Here is a 19,697-nt window from a genome sequence, read left to right as displayed (position 1 = left end):
GGTTTATATGAGTTAAACGTTTGTCAGGTGCTAATGTTTTAGTTATTGTTCATATTATGTTTAGCATATCTCTACTGGGCGTTAGCTCACCCTATATGGGACATCTTTTTCAGGTACAGGTGTTATGCCACCTCCAAGGACGTAGATTGGGAGGCTTAAGGCTGTCAGCCTCTTTGTGTTGTTTTTGTTGTATTACATGTATATCAAGCCAAGGTCTTATTTGTGTAGAGTTAGTACTCTCTTTTTGTAACCAAGTATGGACTTGGAAAAATGTAAGCCTGAAGGGCATTCTATTAATTTTGTAATATTAACTCTGATATTTGTATGACAATGTAAACTATCTATCATGTTTATGGAAGGATCGGATGTGGGAATTATGTATTATTTTGAGGGCGTTACAGTTCTTTCATTACCCAGTGTTAAAAAAATTTCAGTAAAAATTAGGAAATGATAAATCAAAAATAAAGTTTGCTTGAAAGTTAAAAGTTGAACTATAATTCTATTCACGTCACTAATCAATATATATGTATATATAGACAACAGAAGTCCACTAAGGCCTCGTTTGAAAAGAGCTAAAATAACTAAATAAGTTCAAAAAAAGATAAAATAAGCTATTTTAATCAGTAAGATAAAATGTCACATTCAAACCATAATCATTTCATTTTTTCTTTCACAACTATCACATCCAAACCAAAAAATGCCAAAAAAAAATTCCAAACGAAATTAATTTAGCTAGATTAAATTAACCAAAAAGTCTTAAAATCAAGCTAAATTAACTCTTCTTTTCCGAAGGCTAAATATATCCTCCATGTACAAAAATTTGTGTTGAATTTTATGATTAAATTATGATTTCTATTATTAGTGAAATGATTTGTTTGCCGAATTTGCTATCACCTGAATCGTCCGAATTTGTACCAATCAGACGACTGCCCTGATGACCTCTCGAATGCTGCCCGGACGATCGGCTTCACCCTCATCTACCATGGTTGTCACCCTGTTATCTAAACAACCGACTAGATGACCAGTTGGTTGACCTGCTGGACGACATGAATGAATAAATTTAGACAAATAGGGCGATACCAAATTTGGGAATGTAGCATTGCTTTTATTATTATTATTATAGCTTAGATAAGATAGTTGTATGGAATATGATGATTGAAATGTGTGTGCGTAAAAGAAAATGCATGACTTAATTATTAGAGATTGATTTAATGGATGCAACTTAAGATTTTTAGAGGTGCATTTTTTCTAAATTTTATATTTAACTTTTAGCCAGTATTATTAACTTTCTTGGAACTACGATCACGAACTCTGCTCAAAATTTGTTGAATTGATGTGAATTGAACATTTTGCATGATTTTTAAAACTAGTTACTTAAACTGCACGCGTCCAAAAAAAAAAAAAAACACGAAGACTTCGAGAAGTACAAATTCCGTTGTAGAAATTGGAATACAAGTCCTTGGCTCCGTCTCACAACTCCCACCCATTGGTCCCAAACACTAGGTTGGTAATAAAAAATAAATTATGTCAGTAGTCTCTAAATTTTAATTTTTCTAATTTTAATTGGCTCAATTTTAATTTTAAATTTATGATTTTGTATCAATTTGTTTTAATTTATTACAATTGCTAGTATTTTTTATGAAAAATATACAAATAAGTTGCATGTGTCATGCCTTTAAGGGTAAAATTATAAATTTACTCAATTTAATGAGTTAATCTCAAACAACTTAATGATTAATTTCCATCAAAATCTTAACGGTTTTATCAATTTGACCAAATTGACATAAAATCTAAAATTAAAGGTTATAATTGAGTCAATTAAAAGTATATAGGAACCAAAATGACACGATGGACTAAATCTAAGAACTGTGAATAATAATAATGATAGAGAAAAAATACATTTAAATAAAAATAACTCAAAATAAGGATTTTAAACAATTGAAATAGTTTTAAAAAAAATAAAAATTAATAAAATTCACTTCATACAAAGAAGTTTGTAAACAAATTAAAAAAAAAATAGAACTTTAATATAACTTTTACTTGGAATTCGAAGAAACAACCGATAGTAGCACTTTCTACTTGTGAAGCTAACTACATTGCTGCTACATCATGCATTTGTCATGCAATTTGGTTGAGGAATTTGATGAAGGATTTGCATTTTGCACAAGAGGAAGCGACAAAGATCTTGATTGATAACCAGTCAACAATTGCCTTGGCTAAGAACCCAATGTTTCATGATCAAAGTAAACACATTGATACAAGGTATCCTTTTGTAGAGAATGCATTGCGAAGAAGGAGGTACAACTCAAATTTGTGAAATCTCATGATCAAATTGCTGACATATTCACAAAGTCACTCAAGTATGAAGACTTCACCAAGTTTCGGACCTTGCTCGGAGTTACTAAAAATCAAGTTTAAAGGGGTGTTGAAATAATGAACATGATTTTAGTTTTATTAATTTACACATTTTCTAGAAGTGTCTATATTTTATTCATGTATTGTTAATGTTCATGTATTTTTAAGATTCATGTATTCCTAGGATGAATGTATGCAGGAAAATTCATGTATGGTACATTAAATGCAGAAAATGTATTGGTCTTTTGGCTTGTATATTACATACTATAAATAACTCATATACCTAAGTGTTTTAAATAAGTGGAATCAAAATATTTGAGAGTTAAAAATTTCTCTTTCCACTTTCAATCTTTCTAACCTTTGTGTGATTCATTTTATTTCTAACATATTGAACATAATATCTAGGGTGTAAAAGTAGAATATGAAAATAATAGTTTGGTGCATAATGATTATATCTTTATATGTATGTCAGATTATAAAAAAATTCTGTTTTCTCCTTTGTATGATTGCCCATTAAATGAAATGACTTTCTCTACCCTTGTCAAAAAGAAAGTTTAAGGCTCGTTTGGCAAGTTAACATTTTAGCTAAAAAGTCAAAAAGTTATTAAAAAGTCAAAAAGCTTATAACTTATACTAAAAAGTTAAAGATTTTCTTTTCTCTCCACTTTTTACACATCTTTTTATAAAAAATCAAAAAGTCACCACAAACATACTAGTTTTTTTTATCTTATATTTTAGTAAAAAAATTACTAAAATAACTTATTCCCAAATGAGGCTTAATAACAAATAAGCTTGTTTCGGAAAATTGATTAAAACTTGACTTTTTATTATTTTTTGACTTTTTAAAAAATAAAAAATGTGTAAAATATAAAAAATGTGATGTGACTCAAAATAGACTAAAATCATATATGACTTTTAGGCAAGTTCCCAAAACACCCAATAACCACATCCAATCCCCCCCCCCCCCCCCAAAAAAAAAAAAAAAAAAATACATACATACATACATACATACACATTGGCCTCATTTGGGAAGTTAGTTATTTTAATAGACTATTTTAATTTTTAGCTATTTCAGTAGACTAAAATTTTTATATTTGGGAAGATAGTTGAATTTTTTTATAGTTGAATGTAATATTTGTGAGAGAAAAAATAAAATTATAATGGAGATGTAACATTTTATCTTATTAACTATTTTAATCTATTTTGTCTTTTTATGAATTTTAGCCAAAAAAAAAAAAAAACCCAAACCCCACTTGCCAAATAGGGTCAATATATACATGTAAATAATTAATAGTAGACCATCAATAAATTTTATAAAATTTTATCTTTTATATGTATTATATATTTATTTCTACATGTTAATTTTGAGTTCATAATAAAACAATTATAAGGTTAGCGATGCACTAAAAATTGAAAAACTGGGCAATAGCACGCCTATAAAATGAGTATTGCTTAGATAAAAAGAGTTAGATAGAAGTGTAATAAGATTAAGAAAAATAAAATCAAACTAACATTAAATTAAGAATGTCTTAAATTTTTCATCAAATTGAGGATGTCTGGAGCATTTCATCAAATTCGTAGATAATCGTTGGACCAGACATCTATCCAAATGTCCTCCCGAATATCTTTCCACACAATCTCTTCCTCGCAAAATTATCCTACAGGTTGTGGTCAATTTACATCAAATCGGCCAAATATCTGCCCGGTCATCCTCTTAGTCAACCGGTGCTTTGATGAAAATTTAAAATTTTCAATTGGAACGCGTAATATCAAATGAAGTTTTTATTCAAATTTTTACTTAAATATGATGAAAAAAAAGAATAAATATTTGAAATGCTCTTGTAAGAGCCGCACCCTATTTAACTATGGGTTGTTTTTTTGGGTCTATTCTACCGAAAATGCCATCTACTCTATTCTGACAAATGCTCTCTGCTTTGTCTTTTGTTAAATTAAGAAGTCCTTTAATGGAATTTGCCTTGGTAAATATCTCACCTTTATTCTAAACTTGTGAATTCTATTAAAGTGTTTTTCTTTTGTGTACTTACTTTTGGCTCAAATTCTACTTTCTTGTGAATTTACTACTCTCTATTCGAACTCTCTTTATCCACTTTGACTCTAACTCTATACTATCTTGAAAACTAACAAAGCAATTCTAAATTAGTGAATTCTATTAAAGTGTTTTTCTTTTGTGTGCTCTTACTTTCAACTCAAACTCTACCTTCATATGAATTTACTATCAATTCGATCTCTCTCTATCCAGTTCTAACTCAAACTCTATACTATTTTAAAAGTCCATTAGGGGCGGGTACTGAACCATGACCCTCCCTGGCCTAGTATATATATATATAAGAAGGCGTAACTTTTCTCTCTCTACTCAGTCATGGCGATTGCCCCTTCTTCTCTCTTCTCACGACTAGGGCTTTTTTGTTAGGAGCACCTTCTATGTTTTTTTTTTTTTTTAATGAGGAGTTATAATTTTTGTAATTTTACAGAATGACCCCAATTAAAAGCTTTTGAAAATGATGTTTTAACCCCTACCGTGTCTAATCCTTTCGAAAAATTATTGATTGGTCCTAGGTCACCACATGACCATGCCCTAGGTCAATTACAAACTCTCATGTTCCCTTATGTTTTCCAATCACTCAAAACAAAATCGTGAGTTCCACTCTCTCCACTAATTACAATACATGTAGAGCTCCACGTGGCATTATCCTAGACCAACTAATAACTTCTCATCCTTGTCACACGGGCTAGGTTATAGTTACAAAAAAATTCAAAGATCATGGATTCCAATTATGTTTTAACGAAAGTGTAATTTATGTTAGTACTCTAATGTTTTGCTTTAATTGCAACAAAATGGAAATTATTTGTTATTTAATACTTACAACAACATAACAACAATATATTCTAGCTCATTTAAAAATAGTTTACATTTATTTGATTTTCAGATTTTTTTTTTTTTTTTTTTTTGTACTTCATAAATTTTTTTTACTATTTAATATCAAAATAATTTTTTTTATTCTCCATATATTATGGTAGTATGATTGAAATAAATGAAACATCAATTAGGATAGACTACTTTTATAAAATATATATATATATATATATATAGCAATTTTTATTTGAAAAACATCAACATCCTCTCAGCTATTAGCAAATATTACTTTTCTTTCTCATTTATGAACATGTACATATTGATCCCTCAACGAAGAAAATTCGCTAAATACATCCCTTTTGAAGGTGGTTTGACAAGGGTCTAGAGGGGGTGAATTTATATATTTTTATAGTTGAGAGGTCAAAATATACAAATTTATAGATAGTTAAAATGATATTTAATAATAGTGAGGGATTTTGATGTAATTAACCCTAATTTAAAAATACATTTTACCCCACCAATTCCCCTTTTCTTTTTTCTTTTTTCTTTTTTGTTTTTAATTTTTAAGAATATACACAAATCCCGCTCTATTAAATGACTAAAATTGAGTGTGCTACAAAAAGTACATTTGACAACAATGAGACTCAATTTGAGTTGTTAAAGTGTTTTTATATTGTGTCCAAACAATTCCAACCTCCTTTTAACTATCTTTCACTCATTCGGTCGAACAGTTGCAATGCAAAGACATTATATGTGAAATTCATCTTTATCCCTAAAGAAACTGTAATGTAATCTTAATCCATTATAATGTAATATTGCATTTGATCATGTAATATTACATTATGGATCAAAGCCTCAGTAAAAGACTTCCATTACTTAATGACCGACTTATTATTTAATCTCAATCATATTAAAGATCTGCCTTTGAGAGTGATTGTTACTTGCTTACTTGTGCTTGGCTGCTATTCTTTTTTCCTTTCTTGTATTTTGTTTGGTTTGTCTTGGTTGGTTCCTCACCTTCCTAGGTTTTCTTTTGAAATAGCCAAAAGAGGAAATTTATTGATAAAGATCAAGCAAGGACATTGACAAATATCAATAAACACAAAGATCACCCCCAGTTGGTAAGACACCAACCCAAGGGAAAGCAGAAAATAGGAGAACACCAAAACAGCAGCCACAAAACCAGCACTCCACATCTTCTCATGAAAATCCCAACTGCAATTCCCAAATCTGAATCTCACCTGCAGAAAATATGCATTCGATCCTGCACCACCAAACTTGACCTTCCTTCAACCCCCACCAAAGAATTATACATGACCAGAGTTTCCAAACAAATAGGCAGAAAAGAAGGGTATGATTCAGACTCCGCAGCAGTAGACTCTACAGCAGGCTAGAAGGGAAATCACCAAACTCCAAACAAGCAGCATACTCCACAACAGACTCCAAGAGAAATCACCAAACACCAAACCAGACATACCAGAACAAAACCAGCAGCAGAACAAACCCAGAACAAAACCAGCAGCAGAGTTACATACCCCTCCCTTTAAGACAACATCTCACCTGCCTAAGATTTACCAGAAAATCCTGCACTGAAAAGTGATGCTTAGCATACCATGGTTTCAACCACAGTGCAATTCTGTGACAACCCTCACTACTATTTACTGATAACACCATTGATTACTGCTAAACTGAGACTGATCATGATAAGTAATTGAATTGATTGAAATTCGAAGCTAATTGATTGAGTGTGTTAGTTTAAATGCATGTCTATCTGTTTGACTGTTAAATGATCTTTTCATATGTTATGTTTTGAATTGCAAATTGAAGGCCTTATCGACGACCGAATCCGAAATTGATTAGTGATTTATGTTAATAAGCATTTATGTGAATTTATGGTAAATGTAGTTGAAATTTGATTTAACATGATTAAATTGGATTAAATAGTGTTAAATCACATAAGTTAGACTTATTTACCCTTTTGCCACTTAGTGGCCTATCTCTACAACACTTTGAGACTTAATTCATATCTTTTCCTCAGCCAGTTCCTTATACCAAACCGACTAGAGAGAGAGATAGGGGATAGCTTGATTTCATCTTGTTTTGGCTTGGAGATTAAGAGAGTTGAAGGAAATTTGCATGATTGAGCTTTCATTCTTGTAATTGAGGAACCTAGGTAAGGAATTTATCCTTATAACTATGAATTAAATTAGTTCTTGCATGGTTCATGGAAGTTTAGAGATTGAAGTCTAGAATTGGTTAAGATTGTTGAGTTGAAGCTTGCATCATGCATGCATGTGCATATCTTGAAGTTTAGAGTTGTTTTCATGGAAATTATTACATGCATGTCCATATTATTGTTATAGTCCATAAACTCACCATGTTTTGAAGTTAAATCTTGCATTTGATCTTGTTTTAGAACATTGGAGTTTCAAGGAACCCATGCATGTGTTGAATTTGCATTGTTCTTCATGTTCTTGAAGTTTATTTGAAAATTGTGTTTAATTGAACTACCTTTGGGCTTTGATTTCTTAAATTGATCTTTGAAACATGTCATATTATGAGTTTACAAATGTTTTCCAGAAAATTAGTCCAAAAGGATCGGATTTGATGCATTAAAGTTGAGTTTTGAGCTTGAGGTTCAAATCTGAAAATTCCAGATTTTGGACTCACGCTCGAGCAAGGAACTCTACGCTTGAGCGTACGCCTTGTGTTCATGTAGTCCGCTCGAGTGAGAAAAGTAGTGCTCGAGCGTGAAATGCTTGTATCCAGACTTTGCATGTGTTTACAGTCCGCTCGAGCGAGGACTTGTGTCTTATGCTCGAGCGTGGATCAAGCGCCCGTGGAGCGTGCTTTTTGTGCATCCAGTATTTTTACTATAGCTTACAGTCCGCTCGAGCAACGGAAGTTACGCTCGAGCAGAGCTCCTTTGTCTGCATGTCTGCTCGAGCGTAGAAAGCAACGCTCGAGCGAGACCCCTGTTTTCTGAAAATTTTGAAAAGTGTTTAAAAGTGCATCTTTGCATCCTCATTCCATCCTAGGCATTCTTAGGCCTAGTTTAAGACATCTTAATGAGGATATTGATGTAGAACCACACCGAGGCAAATTAGGGATTAAGTTATTATTTTCCCAACTGTGTAGCTTAGTGTGTGTGTTCATCCTGTAACTGTAGGGTTGGCATCCAAGGACGCTCTAGCTGCTTATAGCCCAGTACTCTGTGAGTAGCTATGTTGTAAAGATTTGTTCAATTGAGATTATTTTCTGAATAAATGACTGTACTACTTTATGAAATGACACTGTTTACTGAATGAATGTTTGTCCTATTTGTGAATTGTATTCGTGGCATCCATAGCAATTTACTGTTACTGTACTGTACTGCTACTGTCACAGAGATCTCTGTCGGTTCCCATGTTGGAGCCACTACTGTTTACTGATATGATGGCCATCAACTGACTGTTCGGTCTGTTAAGACCTACTGTACTGTTTTGCTATTGGATGTACCACATATGACTATTATAGTTTCTGAATGACTGTTATGGCATGAATTATGAGCCACAAACTGAATGACTGATATACTGATAAATGACTGTTTTCAATACTAAAGGATATTCATTCTTAACCTCTTTACGCATATGTTATTCATTGGGCTTTAGCTTACTGTTTATATATATATGTAGGTATTCAGGCACTGGACCGGAGTTAGGAGCATCGGATTAGCTCTTGTTTTGTCAAGCCAACCAACGTGCCTCACTGAGAGGTTCCAAGTCCTTCAAGCTAGGGCTTTTTGGGGTGTTTTAGATTTCCCCTTTTCTGCTTCTATTTTGTACAGACTGTATAAACTGTTACTGTACTGTTATGGTAGGGATTTGGTCCCTAACTGAATACTAGTATATGATGAATGTACATACTGTTATGGTTTGAATGTGTATATGTTTAAAAAGTCTTTTTGCATACAGACTATCACAGCTCATTGGACATCTTTTAATTACTATTTTGGCTTCCGCCAGCCCCGGTACTCTGTATTGCTGTTTTACTTTTAAGCAGGCCTTCGATAATCTCGGATTACTGACTGGTTACAGTGCTAAACCCATAGGGGCGGGTTTGGATCGTGACAAATTCTTACCTTAATCACTTCACATAGCTCCGCAAAGTTAGAAGTAGAAGCATTAAAAACTATATCATTCCCATGTTTCCATAGAGACCACATCACAACCAAAGGCACTCCACTCCAAATCTTCCTCTCCTGGCTCCTAAAACACTGACCTTCCCACCAAAATAAAATTCCTTCAACAGATTCAGGTAAGGCCCCCACAACATCCCACCAATCCAGCATAACAGAGCACACCTTCCAAGCAAATGGGCACGAAACCAACACAGACCACAGTTTCCAAACCTTCCTAGGTTAGAGCTAGCATATGATTGAGCTTTCTTCTCTGTGTCAATCTAGTTGGGATCGTCTAATTTAGCTATGATACTTTTTGTTCTTCCCTACTTTATTGATGCTTGTGATGTACTTTGTACTTACCTTTTATCAATAAAGTTTCCTATTTTGCTAATCAAAAAAAAAAAAAATATATATATATATATATATACAACCTTAGCCCAACTTTCACCTAAACCCCTTTCTATTGCATATTGCATGATATGGGTGTTATGAGCAAATTCAATTGTGATGTGGATTCTGTGAGAAATTTGAATGAGTGGTAGACATAACATGACGCTGTGAATGACCATTTTTATTGAGATTTTGTGACAAATTTTTTTGAATTAAATATTTATGTGGATTATCTGAGAAATTTGAATGGAAAGCAGCCATTTGTGTGAATTAATGTGATGCTGTGAATGAGAATTTTTGTTGAGAATTTTGTTTGTGTCAAAGATTTATTTGGATTATGTAAGAAATTTGATCTATAGGAAGATTGATTAAACAGCTAAATGGGTGGAAAGGAGGCACTTCTTAGCTCTACAATAAGCCAGGTATTCCTTTAAGCAGAAGAAACGCATTTCTTTTTCTTTTTTTTCCAAATCACCCAATCGAAACAGGCTGTAAATCCGTGTTGATGTCTATGTCAGTTCATGTTATGTCTCGTTTTAAGTGTCCCTTTTGAAGCATTTATGTGAAGCATTTGTTAGATTTTGGTAGGGTGCTAAAGGGGAGGATTAAAAGAATTCAATGGATTGGTAGGTAAAAAATTTAGTAGATGTAAGGGGATTAATGAGAACTCCAATTTTACTTTAGAGACCTATACCAAAACATTGGATTGGTATTTTAGAAGAAATGAAACGTTCAACTATACTCTACACACACATATACATAAACACTCGTATATATACTAAAATTCTTACTATACTCTACACACACATACACATAAATACTCGTATATATACCAAAATTCTTACTATGCCTCAAACACATACACATAGACACTCATATAAGCCACAATTGGGTACAACAATGCCAATAAAGCCAGAACTTTATTTTATAAACCGACAAATACAAACATTATAACTTGAAATACATTAAAAATTTCACTAGAACCATAGGCACAATACATAAAATTGAAATTTCGATACAGATGTAACTTGAAGTTATTGCTAAAAAGGTTCAAACCATAGTTTTTGCACTTAAAACACTCAAAAAAGTTTCTAAACATTGCATGAAAAGACAACATCCATGCCCTCTCTTCTCAATTGTGACAACCTTTTGTCCCAAATCCTATCTTCCCTCCTTTAAGGTCATAAAAAACATTGAGTGCTTGTTGTTGGGTACTCCCTATAATGGTGTAGTCACTAGTCTTTTCTTTTGCAGCAAATGCCAAGCAAAAACTTGATTTGTGTATTGACATAATTCCAGATTGATCCAGACTCACATCAGTCCCTCCTCCAAAATGGAAAAAAATATTTGGGTATGTCACTTTCTGATACTGACTCAAGTCATAGCACGTGTCCAACATTTTCACTGGTGGTGGAGCCAATGGATACTTATGCTTTGACATTGATTCTCGAAATGCAGACCTCAGTGCAAGATATACGGGTTGAGGCAACTGAGTGATGGCAGTGCCAGAATCTACAACGGTTCCAGGTGAGGAAAACAACAATGGAGACACGTTCAACCTCTTTGTCCCTACAGTTATATCAACAAGTTCGACAAAATATAAGGAAAGATTGTCTGCAGGATTTTGTAGTAGGGGCGTGAATTTTAGAGGGAAGGACGAAGATTTTGCATGTTTCCCAAACAATAGGTATCCGCTGTTGGGGTTTTGTGGGGTTGGGAGACAGTAACTAAACGATTGCCCAAATTTTGAGGCGGTTTGTGATATCAATGAAAGCTCTCCTCGTCCAAGGCCAAGCATCCCAGCTGCTGCACCGAATCCTTTACTGTTTTCTTGGCCACAACCAAATTCAAAGTTAGTGATCACATCAGAGTCAAGGGTAAGTGTGTCACAACCAAGAAATCCTTTGGAATGTGTTCCATCACGATACACCTGGTCATAAGCGTTGCTATGGCTGGATTTGCATGAACCATTGTGATAACTAGTGGATTGAGATGGATCAAACATTTGCTCATCTTGTTTGTAGCAATTGGGTTCGGGGCATGGTTGGCATTGCATCCAAGTGGTGTCGCTGCCAGTGTCAAAGATGAGCGTGTAATCGCGCTTTGGGGTGCCAAATCCAACGGTGACAACGTACATGCTAAATCCGGTGGAGTCGACAGGGACCATAAGTTTGGAGTCTTGGTTATGATAAAGATTAGAGGTTTTTCTGTTAATCGAGTCGACTCTGATTTTATCCTGCGAGAAAACTTCTGTTGAATTTGGAACTTTCCTCCCATGGCCTATTGGTGAGCAAGGTCCATATCTGTAAGTCACTTGAAGCTTTTTTGATCCTAATGTAGAACCTGAAATAGCAGATTGTCATCAACCACATTCAATTCTAATTATAATTATATATTAAACATCTTCTTAGGTATGTTGTAAAACAAACATGCATAGACCTATATATGTGTGTACTGAAATCAGTTCACATTATATTTTTCTAAGGTGAAGGAAAGCAAAACTTCAAACTGAAACTACTCTTCGAGTTTCTTTATAATTAAAAAATAAAAAATAAAGGAAACGAAAAAGACAATTGTGAAGAGAAATCATCCAATGAAGCGAGTTAATTTTTTTTGATCGGCAAAACGAAAGACTTTATTGATGATAAAACCATACAAAGTATGAAAAGATATATCAATAAAGAGGAGCTTGGAGCTAAACAAAGCTCCAACCTCCTAGTTGGCGAGGAACCAACACAGAAAACAAAACCAGAAGGAGCAACAGAGCAGAGGAAAATAGACCAGAACAAAACAACAATATAAACCAGAGCAGCAAACCCCAACAGTATAGCAGCATTAGCAATAGAGTGCAACAAACCCCATCACAAGATATACCCCAACAGATCATGATGCACCAGAACAAAACAGCAATATAAACCATTGAGGCAGCACAACAACATCACATTAGCAGCAGCAAAAAGGGAGCTAATTCATGCAAGTTCTTCTAATAATAAAGAATATAGAAACAAAAAAAATTATAAATAAAATCTAGACATAATGATTTAACAGCTACTTTCATTTTAGATCAAAAGATCCATCAAAATAACTTATTATTTCAAAAATGCCATTGTTATATCTACAGATTTTATCTTTACAATTTTCTTTATGTAATAAGTAAGCAGAGTTATAGGAGGAGAGAGGTATACTGGTGGTGGATTGAGTGCAATTTGGATTTGGCTCAAGAGACTTGACAGGAACCTCATGGTAGGGCTTATCAACTCCTCTTGCTCCATAAACATGAGCCTCCTTCAAATAGCACAAGGAAAACAAAAAGAAAACAAAGGATAGAAGATGGTTGTTCACGGAAAGTGGATTAAAGAGAGCCATATACAAAATAAAATAAAATAAATTTAGGAAATCTAGACAAGCACACTACTAGAATGGTTACTTGAGTGAGAGTATGCCTTATATTCTCACTTGGTTATTGTGAATCACAATTTATAGAGTTAGGCCATGCATTCCTTTGGGACCAAAAGACTTGACCAAGTCTAAATCTCCTCTAAATGATATTTTGTTCACTTGAAAATTGAAAGGACTTAAAATTTATAAAAAAAAATAATTTTATTTTCTTTTATATAGTGAGAGTATGCCTTATATTCTCACTTGGTTATTGTGAATCATAATTTATAGAATTAGGCCATGCATTCCTTTGGGACCGAAAGACTTGACCAAGTCTAAGTCTCCTCTAAATGATATTTTTGTTCACATTAAAATTGAAAGGACTAAAAATTTATAATAAAAAAACAATTTTATTTTCTTTTGTATTTTTTTTAATTCTTCTTATTTGAACTTTGTGATAAATTTTATCCCCTCCAAGTAAAGCCATTTAATTCAAAATTCACCAAGTAACAAATCATACTAATTTTTATTTTACACATAAGTGACATACAATGAAATAATATGAATGAGATGGGCAATTCATGAGTAAGAATAGTTTGTATGATTTGTTAGTTTTTATATTATTTTTCTAAATGTAAAATTGATCTTTGTGTACTGATGATGACCTCGTGATTCTCTCATGTACTAATCTAATAATTAATTACTGATTTTCATCAATAAAAAAATATAAAAAAAAAAATAGAGTAGTTACCAAAAGTTTGATAAAATGTTTTGGAGTAAATTATAGTTTTTAGCCTTGAACATTTACCTAAGTTATACTTTAATCCCCTATTTGTTCTCAATCCATCATTAGAAATTTACATGATAGTTAAAAACTTTCAACGTGGTTTCATTACCTAGTGTTAAAAATTTTGAGTAAAAATTAAGAAATGATAAATCAAAAATGAATTTTGATTGAAAGTTAAAAGTTAAACTATAATTCAATTCACGTCACTAATCAATATATATATATATAGAAAACAGAAGTTCACTAAGGTCTCGTTTGAAAAGAGCTAAAATAACTAAATAAGTACAAAAAGAGAAAATAAGCTAATTTAATCAATAAGATAAAATGTCACATTCAAACCATAATCATTTCATTTTTTCTTTCACAACTATTGCATCCAAACCAAAAGAAGCCAAAAAAAAATTCCAAACGAAATTACTTTAGCCAGATTAAATTAACCAAAAAGTCTTAAAATCATGCAAATTTAACTCTTCTTTTCCGAAGGCTAAATATATCCTCCATGGACAAAAATTTGTGTTGAATTTTATGATTAAATTATGACTTCTATCATTAGTGAAATGATTTATTCGCCGAATTTGCTATCACCTAAATCGTCTAAATTTGTACCAATAAAACGACTGCCCTGATGATGTCTCAGATGATGCTTGGACGATCGGCTTCACCCTCATCTTCCATGGTCGTCACCCTGTTATCTAGATAACCGACTGGATGACCAGTTGGTCGATCTGCCGGACGATCAGAATGAACAAAATTAAACAATTCAGGCGACACCAAATTTGGGGAATGTAGCATTGCTTTTATTATTATTATAGCTTAGATAAGATAGTTGTATGGAATATGATGATTGAAATGTATGTGCCTAAAAGAAAATGCAATGTATGTGCGTAAAAGAAAATGTATGACTTAATTATGAGAGATTGATTTAATGGGTGGTACTTGAGATTTTGAAATGTGTTTTTTCTAAATTTTATATTTAATTTTTACCGAGTGTTATTAACTTTTTTTGGAACTACAATCACGAACTCTGCTCAAAATTTGTTGAATTGATGTGAATTGAACATTTTGCATTATTTTCAAAACTAGTTACGTAAACTGCAGGCGTCAAAAAAAGAAGAAAAAAAAACAAGAAGTGCATGACCTGTGATGAGTCTTCTTTCAAATGCGACGTGACGTGGACTTTGACTTGTATAAAAAAAAACAAGAAGACTTCGTGGAGTACAAATTCCGTTGTAGAAATTGGAATACTAAGTCCTTGGCTCCTTCTCACAACTCCCTCCCATTGGTCCCAAACACTAGTTTAGTAATAAAAAATAAATTATATTAGTAGTCTCTAAATTTTATTTTTTTAATTTTAATTTTAAATTTATAATTTTGTATCAATTTGTTTTAATTTATTACAATTGTTAGTATTTTTTTATGAAAAATATACAAATAAGTTGCATGTGTCATGCCTTTAAGGGTAAAATTATAAATTTACCCAATTTAGTGAGTTAATCTCAAACAACTTAATGATTAATTTCCATCAAAAATCTTAACGGTTTTATCAATTTGACCAAATTAACATAAAATCTAAAATTAAAGATTATAATTGAGTTAGTTAAAAGTATATACGAACCAAAATGACACAATGGGCTAAATGTAAGAACTACGAGTAATAATAATGATAGAGAAAAAATGAATTTAAATAAAAATAACTCAAAATAAGGATTTTTAACAATTGAAACAGTTTTTTTAAAAAATAAAAATTAATAAAATTCACTTCATACAAAGAAGTTTAAAAACAAATAAAATAAAATAAAAATAGAACCAATAGTAACACTTTCTACATGTGAAGCTAAGTACTAACAGTATAAAAATGGCCCGCGACCTATGGGCAGCCCGAAACCTGCCCGCATTTCAGGGTGAGCCCGTTTGGCCTGATCCCCTAGGCCTGGGCCATCATTTTGAAACCCGTGGGCCCAGACCGCTTGGCCCAACTCGTGGCCCAGCCCATCAGCCCGCTTAAGGCCCCCTTAAGGCTTTGCCCGCCCAAGGCCTAGTGTCTTTTTTAGTAAAAAATAATAAAATTTTGGTAGAAAAAATTTTAACACAAAAAAATATAGTCAGGCCTGCCCAAGCCCGAGGCTAAGCCCAGGCCCACCGGGTCTGCCAGTGCCAAGCCCTGAATACCCCTGGGCCTTGGCTTGGGCCCGGGCCTAATTTTTTGGCCCGTGGGCCGGCCCGGCCCAGCTCGAATTTTGATAGGAGCCTGCAAGGCCCGACATGGACTGGGTCGGGCCAAATTTACACCCCTACTGAGTACATTACTACTACATCATGCCCTTGTCATGCAATTTGGTTGAGGAATTTGATGAATGATTTGCAATTTGCACAAGAGGAAGCAACGGAGATCTTGGTTGATAACCAGTCAACAATTGCCTTGGCAAAGAACTCGGTGTTTCATGATCGAAGTAAACACATTGATACAAGGTATCATTTTTTTAGAGAATACATTGCGAAGAAGGAGGTACAACTCAAGTTTATGAAATCTCATGATCAAATTGCTGACATATTCACAAAGTCGCTCAAGTATGAAGACTTCACCAAGTTTCGAACCTTGCTTAGAGTTAGTAAAAGTCAAGTTTAAAGGTGTGTTGAAATAATGAACTTGATTTTAGTTTAATTAATTTACACATTTTCTGGAATTATCTATTTATATTTTATTCATATATTGTCAAAGTTCATGTATTTTTGAGATTCGTGTATTCCTAGGATGAATGTATCTAGGAAGATTCATGTATAGTACATTGGATATAAAAGATGTATTGGTCTCTTGGCTTGTTCATTACAGACTATAAATAACTCATGTACCTATGTGTTTTAAATAAGTGGAATCCAAATATTTGAGAGTTGAGAATTTCTCTTCCCTCTTTCAATCCCTCTAATTTTTTTGTGATTCATTTTATATCTAACATATTGATCATAATATCTAGTGTGTAAAAGTAGATTATGAAAATAATAAGTTTGGTGCATAATGATTATATCTTTATATGTGTGTCAGATTATAAAAATTTTCTTTTTCTCCTTTGTATGATTGCCCATGGAATGAAATGAAGTTCTCTTGTCAAAAAGAAAGTTTAATAATAAATAAGCTTATTTGGAAAAATTGGTTAAAATTTAATTTTTTAATATTTTTACTTTTTTTTAAAATGTATAAAAAAGAAAAGAGGTGATGTGACTCAAAATAGATTAAAGCCAATTTTAACTTTTAGCCAAGTTCCCAAAACACCCAATAATCACATCCGATCTCAACAAAAAATAAATAAATAAATAAAATACATACATACATACACAATGGCCTCATTTGGGAAGTTAGCAATTTTAATAGACTATTTTAATTTTTGGCTATTTTAGTAGGCTAAAAATTTTATATTTGGGAAGATAGTTAGATTTCTTTTATAGCTGAATGTAATGTTTGTGAGGAAAAAAGTAAAATTATAATGGGGATGTGACATTTTATCTTATTGACTATTTTAGTCTATTTTTTCTTTTATAAATTTTAGCCAAAAAAAAAAAAAAACCAAAACCCCACTTGCCAAATAGGTCAATATATATGTAAATAAATCAATCAATTTATAAAATTTCATCTTTTATATGTATTATATATTTATTTCTACAAGTTAATTTTGAATTCACAATAAAACAATTACAAAGTTAGCGATGCACTAAAAATTGAAAAACTGGGCAATAGCACGCCTATAAAATGAGTATTGCTTAGATAAAAAGAGTTGGATAGAAGTGTAATAAGATTAAGAAAATTAAAATTAAAAATCAAAACATTCGTGAAATAGTAAGAGTAATATCAATTGAAAAAAAATATGACACCTTAGATGATGGCTGAACGGAGAGGAGGGAATGGCAGTTGGATCCCGATTGTGCATCAACGAAGAGGAGGGTCTTTTCGGAGCAACAAAGTTAGGAATGGCCTATTTACTGTATTTGTGGATTATATTCCAAGTTCTATGGACGCAAAATCTCTGTTCAAACTTTTTTCAAAGTTCGGCATAGTAAAAGATGTCTTAATCCCTTCCAAAATAAGGAAAATGACAAACTCTAGATTTGGGTTTGTGCGGTTTGACTGTCATGTAGCATCAGATATTGTAGTCCAGAAAGCTAATGGACTCTTGGTAGATGACAGAGTACTTGAAGTCAAGCATGCCACCTATGTCAGGCGCACCATGGATGTGCACAGCAAAGAAAGGCCCCAACCCTTCCATGGTGCTGCTGAAGCACTCAGAAGAAAGGGTAAAATACCTTTTGTTGGTCACAGATCTTACGTAGAGGTTCTACAAGGCGCTCCAACCAACACAGCTGGGTCAGCGAGCTTAACCATCAATATCAATAAAAATGGTCATGGCTGGCTATATGAAAGTGTAATTATCCGACTCAATTCAGAATACTCCATCAGTAGCATTAGAGATGTTCTGAAGAGGAATGGGCTATCACAAGTTATGGTCAGAGAGGGAGGAGGCCGTGATGCAGTTTTGACCTTTACTTCCCAAGCGGAGTTGAAATCCAATATTCATAACATTAAGGAATGGTTTAAAGATTAGAGCCAGTTCGTGTTGGAATGGAGGCCAGGTGTCCAACTTGTTCAGGAGAGATGCGTGTGGCTGAGGTGCCAGGGTATACCTTTAAACCTATGGAATATGAATACACTACATGGCATTGGAAACCTATGGGGGACAGTCCTCGATCTAAAAGGCGATTCTAGTCAACCAAAATCTTTGTCTCACTCTAGAATCCTAGTAGTTACATGTAACGCCCTCAAAATAATACATACAACCCATCACTATAGACATGCATGGATATAAAAGAAACCAACTATCTTTCCATTAATCAGAGTAGTTCTTACAAAAGTATTACATGTTAACAACAAAAGCAAGTGCCCTACGGGCTTACAGCTTTCCAAGTTAACACATGGTTACAAAAAGAAGAGTGCTAACTCAATGCATATTAAGCCCTTGGCTTGAATTTACATGTAATACATCAAAAGAAAGAAAACAACAAAAGCAGTCTGTCTGCCTCTAGCCTCCCAAGCTATGTCTTTGGAGGTGGTATGCTACATGTACCTGAAAATGATGTCCCATAAAGGGTGAGCCACGGCCTAGCAGAAATACGCTAAACCAGCTATGAACAATGACTAAAGGATTAGCAGTTGATAAATGGTCAACACCGATACACTCACTTATATCACATTTCGGTTTCATGACATTTAAGTCCATGTTACATTTTATTTCTCATTTCTTTTTCAACCTTGAGTTTGAAAACAAGGCACAAGACTTAGCAAATAACTTGACGAGAATAAGACTCATCTTAAAAATACTTTCGAAATTCATGGTGGATACACATTTTGATGCTGTATCAATGACACATAAGCCACTCCCATACTATACGAACGATACACATTGTGGTGCTGTATCAACATAACATAGAAACACTTCTATACTTCACAATTGATAACGATATATATTTTAGTGCTATATCAAATCAATCTAAACACTTCAATAATCAACACTTGATACACATTGTAGTGCTGTATCAATGTCACACACAACCCGGCTTAGAGGTCCATCCCCTATCTTCCCCTAAACCGTGGAGTACATCCCCTATCTCCTCCCACACACACAATGTATATAAACATAGATCGTATACATAAACAATCAATACATAAAGTCGATGTATTATTCCAATCGCTATATTCGATAGCA

General features: G+C 33.2%; 1 protein-coding gene across 1 annotated transcript; it reads right to left on the bottom strand.

The window, feature by feature from the left end:
• Positions 1-10,675: 10,675 nt before the first annotated feature.
• Positions 10,676-13,246, bottom strand: LOC114293174 (aspartyl protease family protein At5g10770). Its single transcript, XM_028237208.2, has 2 exons — positions 12,968-13,246; positions 10,676-12,125 (listed from the first exon to the last, which is right to left on the bottom strand). Exons 1-2 carry the CDS (start codon positions 13,146-13,148, stop codon positions 10,915-10,917), a joined length of 1,392 nt encoding a protein of 463 aa, XP_028093009.2. The 5' UTR covers positions 13,149-13,246; the 3' UTR covers positions 10,676-10,914.
• Positions 13,247-19,697: the final 6,451 nt, after the last annotated feature.

This window comes from Camellia sinensis, chromosome 13 (assembly GCF_055761805.1).
Source record: "Camellia sinensis isolate YWXY chromosome 13, ASM5576180v1, whole genome shotgun sequence".
Classification (NCBI taxonomy): domain Eukaryota; kingdom Viridiplantae; phylum Streptophyta; class Magnoliopsida; order Ericales; family Theaceae; genus Camellia; species Camellia sinensis.
This window is presented reverse-complemented; position numbering and strand designations above follow the sequence as displayed.

Coding starts and splice junctions, on each gene's coding strand:
- LOC114293174 (XM_028237208.2), bottom strand. CDS start 13,148: ATGGCTCTCTTTAATCCACTTTCCGTGAACAACCATCTTCTATCCTTT. Junction 12,126..12,967: donor TTGCACTCAATCCACCACCA/GTATACCTCTCT, acceptor CTGCTATTTCAG/GTTCTACATTAGGATCAAAA.